Source organism: Melitaea cinxia, chromosome 16 (assembly GCF_905220565.1).
Source record: "Melitaea cinxia chromosome 16, ilMelCinx1.1, whole genome shotgun sequence".
Taxonomy (NCBI): domain Eukaryota; kingdom Metazoa; phylum Arthropoda; class Insecta; order Lepidoptera; family Nymphalidae; genus Melitaea; species Melitaea cinxia.
In genome coordinates, this window is record NC_059409.1 from 16677578 (window position 1) to 16695041 (window position 17464).

Genomic DNA, 17464 nt, shown 5'->3' on the forward strand with positions numbered 1-17464 from the left:
TTTAAGTAAATAATTTTCGTAGTTTTTTTTACCAATATTTTCTCTATTTTCAGGGCTGTCTGTAAGAAATAACTATTAGTAATAAGGCCAACTTTGCTCTTTTTTAAATTAGAATATTGGTTTTTCTCATGTGTTTTCAAACTTACACTAAAGTGTTAAATAAATAAATGTTTTGAAGTATAGCCTTTAAATTTTATCACACAAAACACCAATTCGTTAGAAAACGTCGTAAATTTTATAAAGTAAAAAAAATATTAATATTTGAAACGAGTTCAATGTGAAATTATCTCAAGGCCAAAGCTTCCAACCTTGTGGTTCATCCATGTGGTTCATTTGGATGCGTTATGTTAATGAGTGTTCATATTAACGACATCAGTTTACGTATATTACCTTATAAATATTAATGAATGTGTCCAAAAGTGAATCCAAAACATATTAATAAAATTAATTAGTATAATACAAAAATAACTCAAGCTATTTATACAATACTAGCTGTGCCCGCGGCTTCGCCCGCGTTGAAATTAGTATGTCACAAAGTTTTCCCGGCAAACTTCCAGTGAAACTCTCATCAAAATCGGCTTAGCCGTTTTCTAAACCTTCCTCTTGCCAATGTTGGAGCCCTCTCTCCAATGGTGAAATCGCATGAAAATCCGTTCAGTAGATTTTGAGCGAATCGATCACATACACTTTTGGGGACTTGATTTTATAATACATTAACTGTTGCCCGCGACTACGTTCGCGTGGTTATGATGTTCGCGCATATCTATTAAGATGTTTAACGCAAATTATTTTTTAATTAAGTCAGTCGTTCAAGTTTAAATCAATCAGTTGAAATGCTTATCAAACTGAGTAACTTTTTAAAAAGCACAATTTAGTATAATTTAATAGTTATTTTTATAAAACTTCTCTATACTGAGGTAGGGCACAGTAGGAATTTCCTGCTCAAAATATGGAGCAGCCCGAATGGGGTAGTACCTCGACCTTACAGAAGATCACAGCAAAATAATACTGTTTTCAAGCAGTATTGTGTTCTTGTTGGTGGGTAAGGTGACCAGAGCTCCTGGGGGGGATTGGGGATTGGGTCGGCAACGCGCTTACGATGCTTCTGGTGTTGCAGGCGTCTATAAGCTACGGTAATCGCTTACCATCAGGTGAGCCGTACGCTTGTTTGCCGACCTAGTGACATAAAAAAAAAATACACCACATTTTTAGTTTTATTTTCAGGCTGTATATGTTTCATACAAACTATCAACTCCAATTAAATCCCCTTAGCGGTGGAATATCGTAAAATCCGTTCTTATCGGACGTCTGCTAACTATAATCTACCTCCCTGCCAAATTTTATCTTTGTCCAACCTGGATGGATAGATCATCCAGTGGTTTTTGAGTTCTCGTGATGAGTGAGTTAGTGACCTTTTTCTTTTATATATATAGATTACGATGCATTATTTGGACACCTCCTCACCATCTATAGAGCATATATTTTAAATTTTAAGTCTCTTACTTCAAAAATATAGGAATTTCATATAAACTTCCGACCCCCTTTTTATCCCCTTAGGGGTTGATTTTCGTAAAATCAGTTCTTAGCGGATGTCTACGCCCTATAAGGAACCTATCTGCCAAATTTCAAGTTTGTAGCTGTTATAGTTTCGGAGGTTTCGTGATGTGTGAGTCAACCTACCATCCCCCGTTTTAACTCCAAAAGAGAGTTGATTTCTAAAGATACATTATTTAGTCACCTTTTTATCATCTATAGAGCATACATTTTAAATTTCAAGTCTCTTACTTCAAAAACATAGGACTTTTATACAAACTTTCAACCCCCGTTTTACCTCCTTAGGGGTCGAGTTTCGTAAAATTCGTTCTTAGTGGATGTCTACGTCCTATAAGGAGCCTACCTGCCAAATTTCAAGTTTGTAGGTGTTATAGTTTCGGAGATTTCGTGATGAGTGAGTGACCTTTCGCTTTTATATATATCATAGATTAAAAGTGTGTTTGAAAATAGAAGTCAATAAAATTTGGTTCGAAAATAGTTAGAACCTTGCCTAGAATAAACTTGGCATAATAACGCACCTTAAAGCAAAATAAAAAAATAAGTTAAATCTCAAACATAAAAAGTACCGTTTGAAGTATACTTTTAAAGGTCCCCTCGTCAATCATTCCTGTGGAATTAAGCAACAATAACAATAACGCTTTACATAATATCGTATCATCTTCGTAGTCCATCACGCCTACGGAGCACGAACCATATTTAAAGTAAAACGATATTCAAAAAAGAGAAAAAGCAATGAAGTATTGACGACAAAATATAATGTAGTAATATGATATTTACTATGCCAACTATTTGATAGAAAATTGAGTAAATGTTACTTAAATTAGATGAATAAAATATGTATATAAACTGTTACAAATTTAATAGAGTCGCATGATGTCGGCAAGGACAAGCTTGCGCCATAGCGTAAGTGGCAGATATATAACGCGCAGGATGCTGACACCAACATCACTTATCTGATACACTTCAGCATCACACTAGCTACACAGACGACTCAATATGAAGGCTTTCGTAAGTATTGCCATACTACGTATCTTTATAGAAATAAAGTTGTAACAGCATTGCCTTAAAGTAATAATTACACGTGTTTTCTATTTACAGATTATCTTCTGCGCCGTCGTAGCCTGCGCTTCAGCTGCAACTGAAAAGCGTGATAAGCGCGGCTTGCTCAGCGGCCTGCACTCCCTTGACACTCTCTCCTCCTACGGAGGCTCATACGGCGGGCTCTACGGTGGATACGACTTGGCTGCACCTGCATTAAGCTACGCCGCACCCGCTATCAGCTACGCCGCACCTGCAATCAGCTACGCTGCACCTGCCGCTAAGGTCGTCTCCGTCAACAAAGTGGTGAACACCCACAAAGTCGTCAACGTTCCTAAAGTGGTAAGCGTGCCCAAGCTGGTGTCGGTGCCGCAGGTGGTGACAGTGAACAAGGTGGTGGCCGCTCCCAGCCTTGATTTATACAGCGGAGGCCTCTCCGGCTACGGGTACGGATCTGGACTCACCCTCGACGCCGGCCTCGCTCACGGCAACGCTTACGGCTTGGGAACCGGTTATGGTGCCGGATATGCTGCCGGTTGGTGGTGAGCACTACAAGAGTTGCTGTTCTAGTCGAATTTTTTGTTTTAAGTTTCAATATTATGTTAATTTTTGTTTAAATACAGACATTTATTTATTTTACATTTGTTCTATTATTTACAATCAAACACTGAAAATCCCACTAAATAAAAATAATAAATCTACGCCTTTAGAGCAGATTTTTAACCCCTTAATTGGCGTATACATTGTTCTAAAAACAATGCAATTTATGCAAAGCAAGTTAAAGCAACTTCTCGGGAGCTGTCGATAAAGTTCGACTTTTTATCTTATCTGATATTCATTCGTAAGAGAAATTCGATCTCGTTGACTGTAACTTACTTGTAACCAATAACATACTGTTACTTTTCAAAATCATATTCACTTTGTTGTCTATTCAAGTCATTCAACGATAGCTGTAAGGTTTTGAAATACAAATGGTAACATCTAATAATAACAATGTAATATGTAAGCAACAGTGAAAGACTTACATCAATGAGCACTACTATAAATCCCTTATTGATGATCAAAGAGATTGTCCTGTATCAAAATGCTAATAATATCGAATGGTAAATAAACGAATCAAACAACGCCATCTATTGGCGTATATCAAGGTCGCGTTAATAGAAAACATCGTCGTCTGTCGGAACCCTATTGTGTTTTTTGTTTGTGTGTATTTTTTTCGTACCGGAGGCTTTATATGAAAATCAATTCTTAAGGAGAAAACTCGAAAAAAATATAAAAATCAAATCCTACTTGGGTGAATTTGTTATATTGTCTCTCATATAAAATTAAAAATAGGCCAGTTTAATTTTTGAAAAATAAGCATGAAATCAGTCCTTACTTACTAATAGGCCCAACTTTAAAAAAATGTACAATACATCTACATGTAACAAACTTTATAAAATAGAATACGAGTATGACAGTGTTAAATAACGCACTCGTCACTAGATGGCGCTTACCTCAGATACATCACGCTAACAAAGTGATACGGAATAATGAATATACATTCCAGGCTACTAATTGTCATAATAGTTATCAGTAAGATACTATTATTCACTTCTAAGTTCTTATAGTACACTAATCTCTCGCGCCTAGCTCTTCATTGAGTGTCCACTGTCCACGCTGTGCCTATTAACGGTTTGCTCTCAGAAAGTCTTAGGTTCAATACGTCTCTGTATTCATCGCACTAGAATAAATATTAATCTACGTAAAGTTCCTCTACATTGCCTCCACTCTGTCCAATCTTCGTTCCTTCGTGTCATCGTATCGTCGTGTCATCGTATCGTCGTGTCATTGTACCTGTGTCTTCGTGTCATCGTGCCGAACCTGAATCACAGTTGTCAATCTCTACTACTCAACTTTGTTAAACTTACTTACGTTTAAAGTAACTTCCACACACACACTAACGTGGTTTAATTGTTTACAAATAAGGATATCAAAAATGTAGACATTAAAACACTATTTATAATTATAACTGGACTGGATGATTTTGTCCAATTCGGTGTCGAGACTCTTGGTCCGTGGGGTCCTAGCGCTATAAGACTTTTTAAGAAAATAGCAAAAAGGTTATTCGACGTCACAGGAGACCGAAGAGCTGGCAGCTACTTCGGACAAAGAATTAGTCTAGCTATTCAAAGACCTTGCCTAAGGCATAAGGTTTTTCTTAAATATATAACTTAAGGTTTTTTAGTTTAATGTAATTTATCTTATTATTATTATTATATCTTTTCATTCCTAATTAAATTTACATATTATCATTTCTATTTTATTAAATTTTGTTTTTACTATTGAATATTAATATATGTTATTTATAATTATTTTTATAAAGGTTATATGTTAGAAATTTGTTAACACGTCTCATTAACATCGTGCTATGATATCAAACAATATTTAAGCTGACCCTGATTTCTGACGACACTTTTCACAGCGAGAAATATTAAACGACATGTTTGAGCGCTCAGTGATACGTGACATGTTAATAACAAATCTTTAATAATCAGTTACATAGAACTTAATTATATTTAAAGGTATTTTTAAATCCTTTCCAAACGACATTAGAATCCACATATGTCAATATTTGATTGTGTTATAATTTATAATAATTTTTAAACCAAAATTGATTAGTCCAGTTATTAATTTATTTCATGATATTAAATGATAATAAAATAGCACATATCATAGCGCTATTTTTCTTGAATTGATTAAAATGAATCAGTACCTGCTATCTTTGAAGATAACAACAAAAATCAGTTGTTCAACAACTATAAAGTTTACGGTTATTTTTTGTCGATACCGAAGGTTATTTGTAGTTATTGTGATTTAACTACACGTATTTGCTTTGGCTATTAGTAGTGCATATATCTAGATAAAAAAACTATATAATGTTAAATTAATTAAAAGTATTGTCACAAATCCATAAGGCCTGTAACATCTTGACAGATGATTTAAACAGTGTCTGTGTTATTTATGCGACAACGCCGTTCGTGGCTGAATAAGCCAATCCGTTAAAGAAACATTCGTCCACACTTTGGACACGCGTATTGGGGATTCATCAGTGGAGGAACCCCCCGCGATTGTGTCTCTTGGCACGCTTTTGAGCCAGGTCTTCGAACCAGGTGCTATCGTGGGTTTTGCAACCCGTGAAGATGATCTTCCGCCACTCATTGCGGTCCGATGCTAGGTCTTCCCAAGAGTTGCGATCAATGTTAAATGCAACCATGTCACGTTTAGCGCAATCCCTGAAACGCAGCATAGGTCGCCCCACGTTACGCTTTGCAAACGTCACACACACGATGTGTGTCACAAATACGATGCTACTAAAATGTAATTATAGTTAAATAAAAGTTATTCATCTCCTTGAAGCTTAAGGAGATAAGATACATGGTGGAGCTTAATCCATGGCATTGCTCCAAAAAAATATTTGATTTTAGTCTCTAGATTGATACACAAATATTTAATTTGATTTAATTTATTTTCTAAATTTTAATCCTTTCTGCTCTCGACCGTTGGCGTTAATAACACTTTCATAATTTAAAGTTTCTTGGTATTCGTTTACTTTTCCATAAAAAAAATGGCTATTTATATCTTTGGGATGCACCGTGTAAAAATGTTAACAGCTTGATTTAATCAACGTTTACCTAGCAAAGATTTACAAAGTTCTAATCTCTAATGTTACAATCTACAGGCCGAAATACAAGATTTTGTTGTAAGGAAGGAATCAATCCACAACGTGTTCTAGAGCCGAGACGCATAAGTTAGCTCAAAATAAGTGAAAAAACAAAAGTTATATATGCACGGGTAAATCCATATAAATAAAAGTGTACAATTAATTACACCTTGACTCAAAAACAACTTAATTCAAATAGGCTTCAAAAGCACTTTCGAATCGTCATTTTACAAATTAAAATTTAACCCATGTTTATCGTTTTTAAAAGTAAAGCTACCACCGATTTGGAATGTATATTCTGCAAGAAACTCCACACATACTCTTATGAAAATAATATATAAACTGTTTTAGTACAAAATTTGTTATGTTTTGCATGAGATACTCGAGGCGGGAATCAAACCCATAAACTCCAGAGCAGATAACAGGGTCACTGTAATCTGTATCATTTATATGAATAACAAAAGGCCTTATTTTGAGCGAGAAACGTAAATGGTTACAAAATAAAACTCGTATCAAGCGTCACACTACACAGCGGCTTAACGATTAAAGTAGATCAATGTGAAAGCACCGCAAGGTCAGAGCAAGTTCTCATCCGTCGTCGACGAATTAATTTTTTACGTATACTGCATGATTTTAAATTATTAATATAATAATGTTTGCTCGCAAACGAAAAAAAAACCGACTTCAATTACATCGACGAGTAATACAACGTAGATCGGCAAAAAAATAGTCAAGTAAATACGCATTATCAAAGATTACTCAAAAAGTAGTCATCACATGATAAACATCAGCTTTTGATTAAATGAAAAATTATCATAATTGTGTTTGCTCGCAAACGAAAAAAAAACCGACTTCAATTACATCGACGAGTAATACAAGGTAGATCGACGAAAAAATAGTCAAGTAACAACGCATTATCAAAGATTTCTCAAAAAGTAGTTATCAGATCGCGATGAAATTTAAATGTGACCACGTCATGATAAACATCGGCTTTCGATTAAATTAAAAATCATTAAAATCGGTACACCTAATAAAAAGTTATTGCGGATTTTCAAGAAGTTCCCTCGATTTCTCTGGGATCCCATCATCAGATCCTGGTTTCCTTATCATGGTACAAAACTAGGGATATCTTCTTTCCAACAAACAAAGAATTATCAAAATCGGTACACTTAGTAAAAAGTTATTGCGGATTTTCAAGAGTTTCCCTCGATTTCTCTAGGATCCCATCATCAGATCCTGGTTTCCTTATCATGCTACAAAACTTGGGATATCTCCTTTCCAACAAAAGAAGAATTATCAAATCGGTATATCCAGTAAAAAGTTATGCGGTATAATACAACGTAGGTCGACGAAAAAAGCGTCAAGTAAAAACGCATTATTAGATATAGCTCGAAAAGTAGTTGTTGGATCTCAAATAAATTTAAATGGGACCAATTGGCACACACCACCTTTCGATTAAAAGAAAATTTGTCGAAATTGCTCCACCCATTCAAAAGTTCTGATGTAACATACATTAAAAAAAAAAAAAAAATACAGTCGAATTGAGAACCTCCTCCTTTTTTGGAAGTCGGTTAAAAATCGGTACACCCCAGTAAAAAGTTATTGTGGCTTTTCGAGAGTTTCCCTCGATTTCTCTGGGATCCCATCATCAGATCCTGGTTTCCTTATCATGGTACAAAACTAGAGATATCCCCTTTCCAACAAAAAAAGAATTATCAAAATCGGTACACCCAGTAAAAAGTTATTGCGGATTTTCGAGAGTTTCCCTCGATTTCTCTGGGATTCCATAATCAGATCCTGGTTTCCTTATCATGGTACAAAACTAGGGATATCCCCTTTCCAACAAAAAAAGAATTATCAAAATCGGTACATCCAGTAAAAAGTTATGCGGTATAATACAACGTAGGTCGACAAAAAAAGCGTCAAGTAAAAACGCATTATTAGATATAACTCGAAAAGTAGTTATTAGATCTCAAATAAATTTAAATGGGACCAATTGACACACACCACCTTTCGATAAAAAAAAAATTGTCGAAATCGGTCCACCCGGTCAAAAGTTCTGATGTAACAACATACATAAAAAAAAAATACAGTCGAATTGAGAACCTCCTCCTTTTTTGTAAATCGGTTAAAAAAATACAGTCGAATTGAGAACCTCCTCCTTTTTTGTAAGTCGGTTAAAAAAATACAGTCGAATTGAGAACCTCCTCCTTTTTTGTAAGTCGGTTAAAAAAATACAGTCGAATTGAGAACCTCCTCCTTTTTTGTAAGTCGGTTAAAAAAATACAGTCGAATTGAGAACCTCCTCCTTTTTGGAACTCGGTTAATTAAATTATGTTTAAGGTCCTATTTTTATTTTTTGAAGTAAAACTTCCTTACGCACGCTTGACTTGGGGAGTTAGCTGGTGAATGCGTGAGGAAAGCGTTACGAAAAGTGTGATCAGGCAAAGCGAACAAAACATGAGAGAGAGTTGCGAGCGCACATTTTCTTTCTCTCTTTCTCTCATAGCCAGTTACGTTTCGTATACCTATCTAAGACACAGTGCAGGCCTATTGTGCAGACCTACTGCTAAAGAAGTTTTACTTCAGTCGCTGTTCTAAAGCACACTCTTTTTTTATATATTTGATTAATTCCATTGGTATGAGACCAACATAATGGTATTAAAATTATCACAAAAGATATTCCATTTTTTTTCACCTAATATTAATGAAGGAAGCTTGCGCCATCACGCGCCAGCTAGCGCTATATAACGCGAGCGACACAGATAGCAGACATCACTGATCTTATACTCTCTGTCACCTCACCACTGTACCTAATAACTCAACATGAAGGCTTTTGTAAGTATTTTTATATTACTATGGTGACAAATAAGTGTAGGATTCGGAAGCCAAAACCTAAGGACGTGTGCAACACCAGTTGCATTGGAAGCGCGTTACCGACCCTATCCCCCTATCAATCAACCCTAGGAGATCTGGCCCTTACACCTTACCCACCACAATGTTTATTATGATGTTAAGATGTTATTAAAATTTTACTAACATTAAAAAGAGTACTGCGTGGCTACGGTACTAAAGAATATAGCCACCCCCTCTCTTCCCGTGGGTGTCGTAAGAGACGACTCAGGGATAACACAGTTTCACTACCACATTGGAACTTAAAAAGCCGACCGATGGCGGAATAACCATCCAACTGCTGACTTTAAAATACACAGGTCAAAGACGGGCAGCAGCGTCTTCGGCGTGACAAAGCCAGCCCTGCGGTCATCAACCCGCCTGCCCAACGTGGTGACCATGGGCAAAACATATGAGTTCACGCCATTTTTGGCGTGAACTTGTGGAGGCCTATGTCCAGCAGTGGACTGTATAGGCTGTAATGATGAAAAAGAGTAATATGATATAAGAGATATGTTCAACTCATTTTAACTCGTGCTTGTATTCACAGATCGTGATCTGCGCTATCGTAGCCTGTGCTTCAGCAGGCTCTGAAAAGCGTGACAAGCGCGGATTGCTCAGTGGCCTGCACTCTATTGACTCACTCTCTTACGGAGGTTCGTACGGTGGGCTCTACAGTGGGTACAACTTGGCCGCACCTGCACTAAGCTACGCCGCACCTGCAATCAGCTACGCTGCACCTGCCGCTAAGATCGTCTCCGTCAACAAAGTGGTGAACACCCACAAGGTCGTCAACGTCCCTAAGGTGGTGAGCGTTCCCAAGCTGGTGTCGGTGCCGCAGGTGGTGACAGTGAACAAGGTGGTGGCCACTCCCAGCCTCAGCGTCTACAGCGGAGGACTCGCCGGCTACGGATACGGATCCGGGCTGGGTTACGACGCCGGATACGGTCACGGAGCTGGTTACGGATACAGTGGATACGGCGCTGGCTACTCAGCAGGCTGGTGGTGAACACCAATATATTATAGTTAACTTATTATACAATTCAAAGGTCTTGTTGCTAAATATTAAAATATCTAATTTTATTTTTTAATAAATAAAGTTTTAATAAAGTGTTATTTGACTGTCTTTTTTTTTAATAAAAAAATTGTATACAATGAAAGAAAAATTAAAAGAAAACCTGATACATGTACGATCAACACTGCTGGATTGTGGTGTGTTTTCTTGTTAAGAATATTTATTTGAACTGAGTATTAAATATGAAGCTTATATTTACGTTCCCATTTTACAAACACGTTGACATAGTTGATTGTACTGAGTTAACTACCAGCAGAATTACCTGTCATATCACACTAACTAAAAATTATATTTTAAACTAGCGACCCGTTCCGGCTTCGAACGGGTATAAAATATAATTATAGCCAATGTTATTCACTGAAAAAATGATTAAAATCGATCCAGTAGTTTTGATTTATTCATTACTGCCCGTGGCCCGCACGCGTTAACTTTAGAGTAAAAGCCGGCCGGAACCACCGCAAACGCTACGTCCCGCAATTTTTAAATCTGTAATATCTTCGAAAATATTAATTTAAATCATATGCTGTAAAAGGCCATATAGATTTATATTAAATCAACAATGTATTTAAGGAATTTAATTAGATAAGGATTAATGCTGTATTGGTTAAGATCGCTTTGAAAATTAGCCATTATTTGTCGTAAAAAGTAAGTGACAAAAAAAATGTTATTGTGGGATATCCATAAGAGATAGACACATACCATAATGGAGTTTTTTGTAGACCTTTTCAATGTATACAATACTTAGTACATGATTTTAATAAATCTCGTAGGGTTCAGGCTGCGTTTGTAATGTAAGCGGAAAAAATGTAATAATATACGACATCACGTTAGAGACCTCAAAAATAACTGTATTTCTCCACTATTTGATGGATGTTATTACACACAAACCTACATACAAACCTTCCTCTTTAATCACTCTCTCTATTTAAAAAAACCGCATCAAAATCCGTTGCGTAGTTTTAAAGATTTAAGCATACATAGGGACATAGGGACAGAGAAAGCGACTTTGTTTTATACTATGTAGTGATAGTGACTATAAATTTTATGTAGTAATTTTTGGTAATTCAACAGCGTCAAACGGGAGAACAAAGCTATTATACTGAACTTAAACCATTGCACCAGATATTAGCCCGTATCCTAAAAACCCAATAGATGCTACATTACTGTGGTTCTATTTTAATAACCTATTTTTCATATATTTTTAATAGAACGACCATCCAGGTCAACTTAGGTCATCTAAGTGGCAGCTTACATTTTACAATATAATAATTTATTTTTTAAGTTTTAATTTGTAAAATGAATCTTCCTTTCGATTTGAAGTCCTGCGGTCACCAATCCGCCTGCCCAGCGTGGTGACTATGGGCAAAACACATGAGTTCACGTTATTTTTGGCGTAAATTTGTGGAGGCCTATGTCCAGCAGTGGACTGTAGAGGCTGTAATGATGATGATGATGATAATGATTCGAAAGTGCTCTTGGGGCCTATTTGAATCAAGCTGTTTTTTTATTTTGATTTTGATTTAAGAATTGTATTGACCATACAGAACAAATAGAGCAATTTAGGTCACCCTAACAGTTGATGATTTAATTAATTGATTGATTCAGCTGACCAGGCATAGGCATGATTGAGAGGCATAGGCTCTTTCTCTCTGAAGGAGAAGGGTCGGAGTTTGTACATTCCAGTGGTAGCTTCAAATAAGGTTATAAATTGTAGTAATGTAAATCTTGTGGGTGGACAATTCTGAACTACTTATAAAGGCACAATTATACAATTAACATTAATTTAACAACTGTTATGGTATAGTAGTGTGTGTAGTCGCCCAATACATCGACGGTTTGCGAGTTCGATTCCCGCTCGGGATAGATATTTGTATATGTACAAATATTTCTTTCCAGTTTGGATATCTGTTTTAGTGAGTCTCCCCACCGTGCCTCGGAGAGCACGCGGAGGGAACATATCCACCAACCTACAGTGGAGCACCGTGGTGGATTAAGCTCCAATCCTTGTCCAAGACGAAGAAAGAGGCCTATGTCCAGCAGTGGGATGTTACAGGCTGAATAGTAGTTATAGTCATTACTTCAGCCTATCGCAGTCCACTGCTGGACTTAGGCCTTCCAAGTTCACGCCAAAAAAGGGCGTGAACTCATGTGTTTAGTAGTAACAATATAAGGCACAATTAAAAAAGGATATATTTTAAATACAAATCCCTTAATTTAGCCTTAAATTTTTAAACAATGTCGGTACTTTTTGTTATTCTGTCTAACGTCGGCTAGGAAAGAAAACACGTATAATATGCGTAACTAGCTAGCTAGAAGATAGTTCAAAATACATCCGTTCGATATAGACAGGGATAATATAAGTCTTTCTTTACCTTTCACCAAGCGACGCTACTGTGAAACTGACCTCACACAACCCTCCCACCGTTGCTGCACAGTTTCGTAAGCCCATTGCATCCATTTTAATATTAAATCTATATAAATAATCTAATTCAAAGTTAAAACTGTATGAAAGTTTTGTAAAGCGAGTTATTGTACAAAACGTTTCAACGTCTGCTGTTCCGCATCTGGGTCGTAGTATGTTTAACTAACTGCTCCCCGCGATTTCACCCGTGTTAATTTAAGAAAAGACGGTACTAAAATACTACAAAGCCTAGTAAATGGACTATACTACACAAAATAATTTTTCAATTCGAACCCGTTCGAACAAAGAAACAATCTCTTCAGCTTTAAAATGATTGATGATTCACAGAAGCAGGTCACATAAAAAAACGAGTGTGCTTTAGACAACACGACTGAAGTAAAACTTACGAAACGTAACTCTTTCTTTCTATCTTCACTAACTTATATCACCCTCTCAACTTCCGTTTGCCTCGCCCGATCACAGTTTTCGTAACGCTCTCGTCACGCATTCACCAGCTCACACCCCAAGTCAAGCGTGCGTAAGGAAGGTTTACTTCGAAAATGTTACTTTTAGCTGTAAAAAGACTTCGTGGAAACGAGTTTGAAAGGAATTACCATTAATGATGCTAATATTAACAAAGAGATTTTGTGCTAAATTTTATTCTACTACACCCAGATATTGATCTATATTTTTATGGTAATTATATGTTTATTCTTTTTAAATTATATTTTGTTAAAATGTCTTACACGTAATAATCACATCTGACTAATCTTATTTATTACAGTAATATTTTTTGTTGCTAGTCTGCGATTTAATATTTCAAATACAATGATATATAATTATCATAAAAAATCAACGTGGACTATTGGTTAGTAAGAAATATCTACTACATAATTAGTTCTATTGCTGCATTATTTACTATACGTAATGTACTAGTAATGTGAGTCACTTATCTATACAAACAAATAAAATTGGAGTGTCTGTTTGTAATGTTAAAATAACCGCTCTTTACTAAATGCATACAGGGTACAATATACCAAAATAACATTTAAAAAATGTCTATCTGTCTGTCTGTTTGTTCCGGCTAATCTCTGAAACGGCTGGACCGATTTTGACGGGACTTTCACTGGCAGATAGCTGATGTAATAAGGAGTAACTTAGGCTACTTTTATTTTAGAAATTTATTTATTTTATAACTCTGTGAACTTAACAAAAACTTTTTGTCAAATTCCACGCGGACTAAGTCGTGGGCATAGTTAGTAAGATCATAAATCTTTAGGTTCGACAGCGACTTCATTTGTTTTAATTTATAAAACTGTTGCAACTGATTAACATCTCATACAATTATAACTCCAACTCATCTTGCATTATAATTATATAATTATACACATCTCTATTCTCCCTGTCCTCTGTATCTACATGATGTTTTATAGTCTGTGCTATTTTTATACTACAGTTTTCTAGTTGACAAGTTTCAAAGTTTAACTAGAGAATAAATCGGAAAGTTTAATATCTAATTAGTATTAACATGGACTAATATTGTTTGCAAATTTACATGTTTATTTATTAATATATAAATTAATATATTTTCTCTTTGTACTAACAGACAGAAAAACTCTTTTTCAGAACCTCTTTATGTGTATATCATATCTATAACACCTAGAGAAGCCCTCACTTGAAGGAACGCAATCAGGAGTCGAATACCCGACATATGTTTTAAGGGCCGATGAAAGTTATACAACTCTACCGATACATAGGAGTAGATCCAAACCAGTCTCCCGCCGGCGGAGCGGCTGGAGCGCGCCCGCGTATCTCACATCTCGCAAATTATACTTTCAATGTTTTGTAACGTTACTGTCGACTAGCTCGCGAGCTAATGCGTAATATCGTTCATATATTTATAGATCACCGGAATAAAATCGATTGCACATTAAAAATCTTTTTTCTCACCTCACAATGAGAAAATTATTTTTTTATATATATATAACTAGGTCAACATACAAGCGTACGGCTCATCTGCTTGTAAGCGATTACCGTAGCTTATAGACGTCTGCAACATCAGAAGCATCGCAAGTACGTTGCTGATCCTACCTCCGATTCCCCTCTGGAGCTCTGGTCAACTCACCGATAGGAATACAACAATGCTGGAAATCGTATTATTATAGCAGGATATATACTGTTCATCTGGAGGCGTTTGTAGAAGTTCTTTAATCTTACAGAAGATAACAACAAATGGGGATGGTCGGGGATAGGGTTGGATACGCGCTTGCGATGCTTCTGTTGGTGCAGGTGTTTGTAGGCTACACGTGCCGTCCACTTGTTTGCAGATCTAGTTATATATAATAAAATCTGTTGCCTTTTCCCTCTTTCATTTCTTCACTATACCAAGTCTTCTACAAAAGCTTATGAAGTCGTTGTCTACTAAGATGTTTCGAACTCTTCATTGTAAAATTAGGTGCAACAGTAGGAAACTCATCCGAAATCGTAGTTAACTTAATATTTTCTAAAAATGAAAGTATTATTATATTATTATATGACGTCAATTTTTGTTGATACTGTTGGACATATGTATAATGCTTCTTTGTGTCATCATCGTAAGACTACTTGTAACAAGGATACAAATGATTTTCAGCTCACTTGTATAAGTGAAATATCTATTTAAAACAGTACCTAAGTTATAATAAGTGTTTTCCTTAACACCTCTTATCTATTCGTAACTGGTGAGTGTAAAGTAGTCCTTATAGCTTGCGGTGAGTAACACACCAACGACACCACGTTGATAAAAATAATATCCAAACAATTTTGACGAAATACTCTTTCCTGTCCATTAATTATTTACAAACGTGTTTAAACGGATCTAACCGTGAGAACCAAGCAATACATTCACAAATATGATAATGCGCTTTATTTTCGCCTTAACCCAATATTATGTTAATATTATACAATAAATCTGTTTTAAAATTAAACAAACAATAGTGACAATGAACGTCGCAAGGATAGTGGAACACGATAGCCATGTTGTGGAGCGCGGAAGAGCGAGGACGTCGTTGTGCAACGCCTTTCAGATAATCATATAAAGCGGCGCGAGCGAGCCTCCACGTCACTCGTCTCCGAACGCACCACCCTCGCCAATACAACCACAAACATGAAGGCTTTTGTAAGTGCATTTGTTGTTTACCCAATTTTTATATTTTGCTAAATCTTGTTACGAATTGTATATAACGTCAAAAATATAATAAAAGTAACTATTGCTGTTTAATTATATATATATGTGTGTGTGTGTGTGTGTGTGTGTGTGTGTGTGTGTGTGTGTACGTCCAGCTCTTGAAGTAGAGCACAGCAGGAAATATTCTGCTTAAAATCTGGAGCAGCCCGACTGCGGAAGTACCTCGACCAAAATCTAAATAGTGCTGCTTAAGCAGTGTTCCTGTGGTGCAAAATCCATATGCCAATCTGGTTGTAAGAAAGCATTCTCCATTACACCTCATTGTTCGTTATTGTTTACAGATTGTATACTGCGCCCTCGTGGCTTGCGTCGCCGCTGGCAGCGAGAAGCGCGACAAGCGTGGCTTCCTTAGCGGCGGTTACAGCGGTGGCTATAGCGGTGGTTATAGTGGTGGTTACAGCAGCGGCGGCCACATCGGATACAGCGGTGGTGACTTGGGCTATGGAGGGTATAGTGGCTACTCGGGCTACTCCGCGCCCGCGGCTAAGATCGTGTCCGTCAACAAAGTCGTGAACGTCCAGAAAGTGGTCGACGTCCCGCAAGTGGTGAATGTGCGCAAGGTGGTGTCAGTGCCTCAGGTGGTTACCGTCAACAAGGTGGTAGCCGCGCCCAGCTACAGCGGCTACAGCGGTGGACTCTCCGGCGGGTACGGCTCTGGCTACAGTTCTGGCTACAGCTCTGGCCATGGACTCAGCTCTGGCATCGGCTCCGGTTACGGATCTGGCTACTCGAAGGGCTGGTGGTGAACGAGGTTGTGATATAATTTAGTCGAAAGCGTATTGTGATCGTTTTTCTCTTTATTCTCACTGTTCATATTCTACTCTTAAGAAATTTGTATTTAAACTCTTTTTTATAAATTATATTTTTATAAATAAATATATGAAAAAAAAAACAAAAGAACTTTTACTTCAACGATCTCTATTTCTAAGTATTTAATCGTATCTGTGCACGAGTGCTTCTTTTTATTTCCTCAGAATATAATGAAATGCTTGAAATGAACTTGATTTTACACAGTTCCAGTAAAAATATACATTCAATCATGGAATATTATTTTATTTCTAAAAAAGAATCTAAATTCAAGTGATAAAAAACGTAAAAAAAATACTTACTTGAGAATGATTTTTAAAATCGACTTTTCCTTAGAATATACGTTGACAATGCCGCAGACATTGCGTTGATGTCTTTTATACCGCAGGCGTAGCGGCAGTAAATAGCGGGTTACAAAGAATTGAATTCCTATAAACTACAAATGTATATGCTTAACTTGTAGATATAACTTGTTGCAACATTATTATGATTATATTAGCGGATGTTCCGTTTACATTCAAGTTTTCAAAATGAAATTCAACAATCTCTTTATTCAAGTAGGCGTCAGAATCGACACTACTATGGACTCGCTCTAAAAACTAAGAACGTATTACAATCATTTAATTTATAATGTTGAATGAATATTGACTTTCATTAACTTCTAAGCATTTTTGCTCGACTTTAAATAAACATAGGTAACTATTAATAATTGATATTGTTAATACATCGTTGTGATGCAATCTGTATGGAAAGTTTTTCAAGGTTCAA

General features: G+C 36.4%; 3 protein-coding genes across 3 annotated transcripts; all 3 read left to right on the forward strand.

Annotated features, from left to right (window-relative positions):
* Positions 1-2550: 2550 nt before the first annotated feature.
* LOC123661002 (cuticle protein 63-like) lies at positions 2551-3138 on the forward strand. The gene is made up of 2 exons (XM_045596017.1): positions 2551-2562; positions 2653-3138. Exons 1-2 carry the CDS (start codon positions 2551-2553, stop codon positions 3136-3138), a joined length of 498 nt encoding a protein of 165 aa, XP_045451973.1.
* A 5983-nt stretch (positions 3139-9121) lies between these two features.
* LOC123661004 (cuticle protein 64-like) lies at positions 9122-10196 on the forward strand. Its single transcript, XM_045596018.1, has 2 exons — positions 9122-9133; positions 9738-10196. Exons 1-2 carry the CDS (start codon positions 9122-9124, stop codon positions 10194-10196), a joined length of 471 nt encoding a protein of 156 aa, XP_045451974.1.
* Positions 10197-15808: 5612 nt separating this feature from the next.
* Positions 15809-16781, forward strand: LOC123661155 (keratin-associated protein 21-1-like). The gene is made up of 2 exons (XM_045596145.1): positions 15809-15820; positions 16171-16781. The coding sequence occupies exons 1-2, from the start codon at positions 15809-15811 to the stop codon at positions 16633-16635; spliced, it is 477 nt and encodes a 158-aa protein (XP_045452101.1). The 3' UTR covers positions 16636-16781.
* The last annotated feature ends 683 nt before the right edge of the window (positions 16782-17464 follow it).